The sequence below is a fragment of the Propithecus coquereli genome, unplaced genomic scaffold (assembly GCF_000956105.1).
Source record: "Propithecus coquereli isolate 6110/MARCELLA unplaced genomic scaffold, Pcoq_1.0 Scaffold438, whole genome shotgun sequence".
Taxonomy (NCBI): domain Eukaryota; kingdom Metazoa; phylum Chordata; class Mammalia; order Primates; family Indriidae; genus Propithecus; species Propithecus coquereli.
The window spans coordinates 931,858-933,153 of NW_012150152.1; the positions used below are offsets into that span (position 1 = coordinate 931,858).

Genomic DNA, 1,296 nt, shown 5'->3' on the forward strand with positions numbered 1-1,296 from the left:
CTTATTTGACCTTCTTCTTGGGGCGTAGGTTGTTGGTGTGGCCGCACTTCTTCTTACGGCAGTTGACAGCACGGGGGTGCAGGCGAGCATAACATCTGCACAGGGACAGAAGGGGCCAGTGAGGGCACACCCTGACCTGGCCAGGCGCCCCAGCCCCCCAAGCATCTGGGCACACATACTTGCGGCAGATCATCTTGTCACAGTTGTATTTCTGGGCGAGCTGGCGGAGGGAAGGCTCGATGATGCCACCTCGCAGACGAAGCACCAGGTGCAGGGTGGACTCTGTGGGAGAGAGCCAGAGGGACAGGACTGAGTCCAGCACCTCCGTGACAGGGCAGGGACCTCCACACTGGTGTTCCTCAAGTGTGATAGGGACACCACATCAGCATCCCCAAATAGTCTACATGCAGATACACTAGCCCAGCCAGGCCTGCTCTACAGAACCTGCATCTCAGCATTTACCCCAAATCCCAGGGGAGTCAAGCCTAATATATGCCAATCGTGGTGTCCATCTGGGTTTCCCAGCACACAAAGCAATTTCTAAGTGATGCAGGTAAGATATGGAAGTCTTGTTACTCCGACAAGTGACAATGATTTCCTTTACAGCAATGATAAAAATTTCCACCATCACATTTTTAAACAAAATACAAGTCATTAAAAAGAATAAGTGAACATGAGAAACTAATGCATATGGAAACACAGGTGAAGATCAAATGCCTTCCAATAACAGAAAATAGTTATAAAGCAGGGCTCCTCTGCCCATCTGAGCCTCACCCATGACCTACTCCACAGAGGCCATCGATGCTCCACCCTGGGACCTGGAGCTCACAGGGCTCTGTCCAGCGACCCCAACCCTGGTACCTTTCTGAATGTTGTAATCCGAAAGGGTGCGGCCATCCTCCAGCTGTTTGCCCGCAAATATCAGACGCTGCTGGTCAGGTGGGATGCCTGAGGGGAGAGAGAGGAAGCTCAGTCACTGAGGCTCTGCCAAGCATGTTACTGGCTATGGCAATGCCTCCCTGCAGGGTGCTCCAGCACCACCCCAATGTCTCAAAAGGCAAACCGAGGAAGAGAACTATCTCTCTTCCCAAGGTCACATAGAAGTATGGGCAGAGCTAGGGTCTGTCCAAACCCAGCACCATCCTCCAAAGGACAAAGGCTCCCCCGGGCCCAAGGGGCTCCCAGTAGGTCGACAGAACTTCCAGACCCAGCCCAACTCACCCTCCTTGTCTTGGATTTTGGCTTTGACATTCTCGATGGTGTCACTGGGTTCAACCTCAAGGGTGATGGTCTTCC

The 1,296-nt window shown here is 52.8% G+C and overlaps 2 protein-coding genes across 2 annotated transcripts in view; both read right to left on the bottom strand.

Annotated features, from left to right (window-relative positions):
* The window catches only part of LOC105818144 (chromosome unknown open reading frame, human C19orf60), a 6,962-nt gene that overhangs the window by 4,010 nt on the left and 1,656 nt on the right, over nucleotides 1-1,296 (bottom strand). The window lies entirely within an intron of this gene.
* Nucleotides 2-1,296, bottom strand: part of LOC105818097 (ubiquitin-60S ribosomal protein L40-like) — a 1,722-nt gene continuing 427 nt past the window's right edge. Inside the window, exons 3-6 of the mRNA XM_012653973.1 lie at nucleotides 1,222-1,296; nucleotides 862-948; nucleotides 180-282; nucleotides 2-95 (exon numbers count right to left, since the gene is read on the bottom strand). Of these exons, the coding sequence (XP_012509427.1) occupies nucleotides 2-95; nucleotides 180-282; nucleotides 862-948; nucleotides 1,222-1,296 (359 nt within the window). The remainder of the gene's footprint in view (nucleotides 96-179; nucleotides 283-861; nucleotides 949-1,221) is intronic.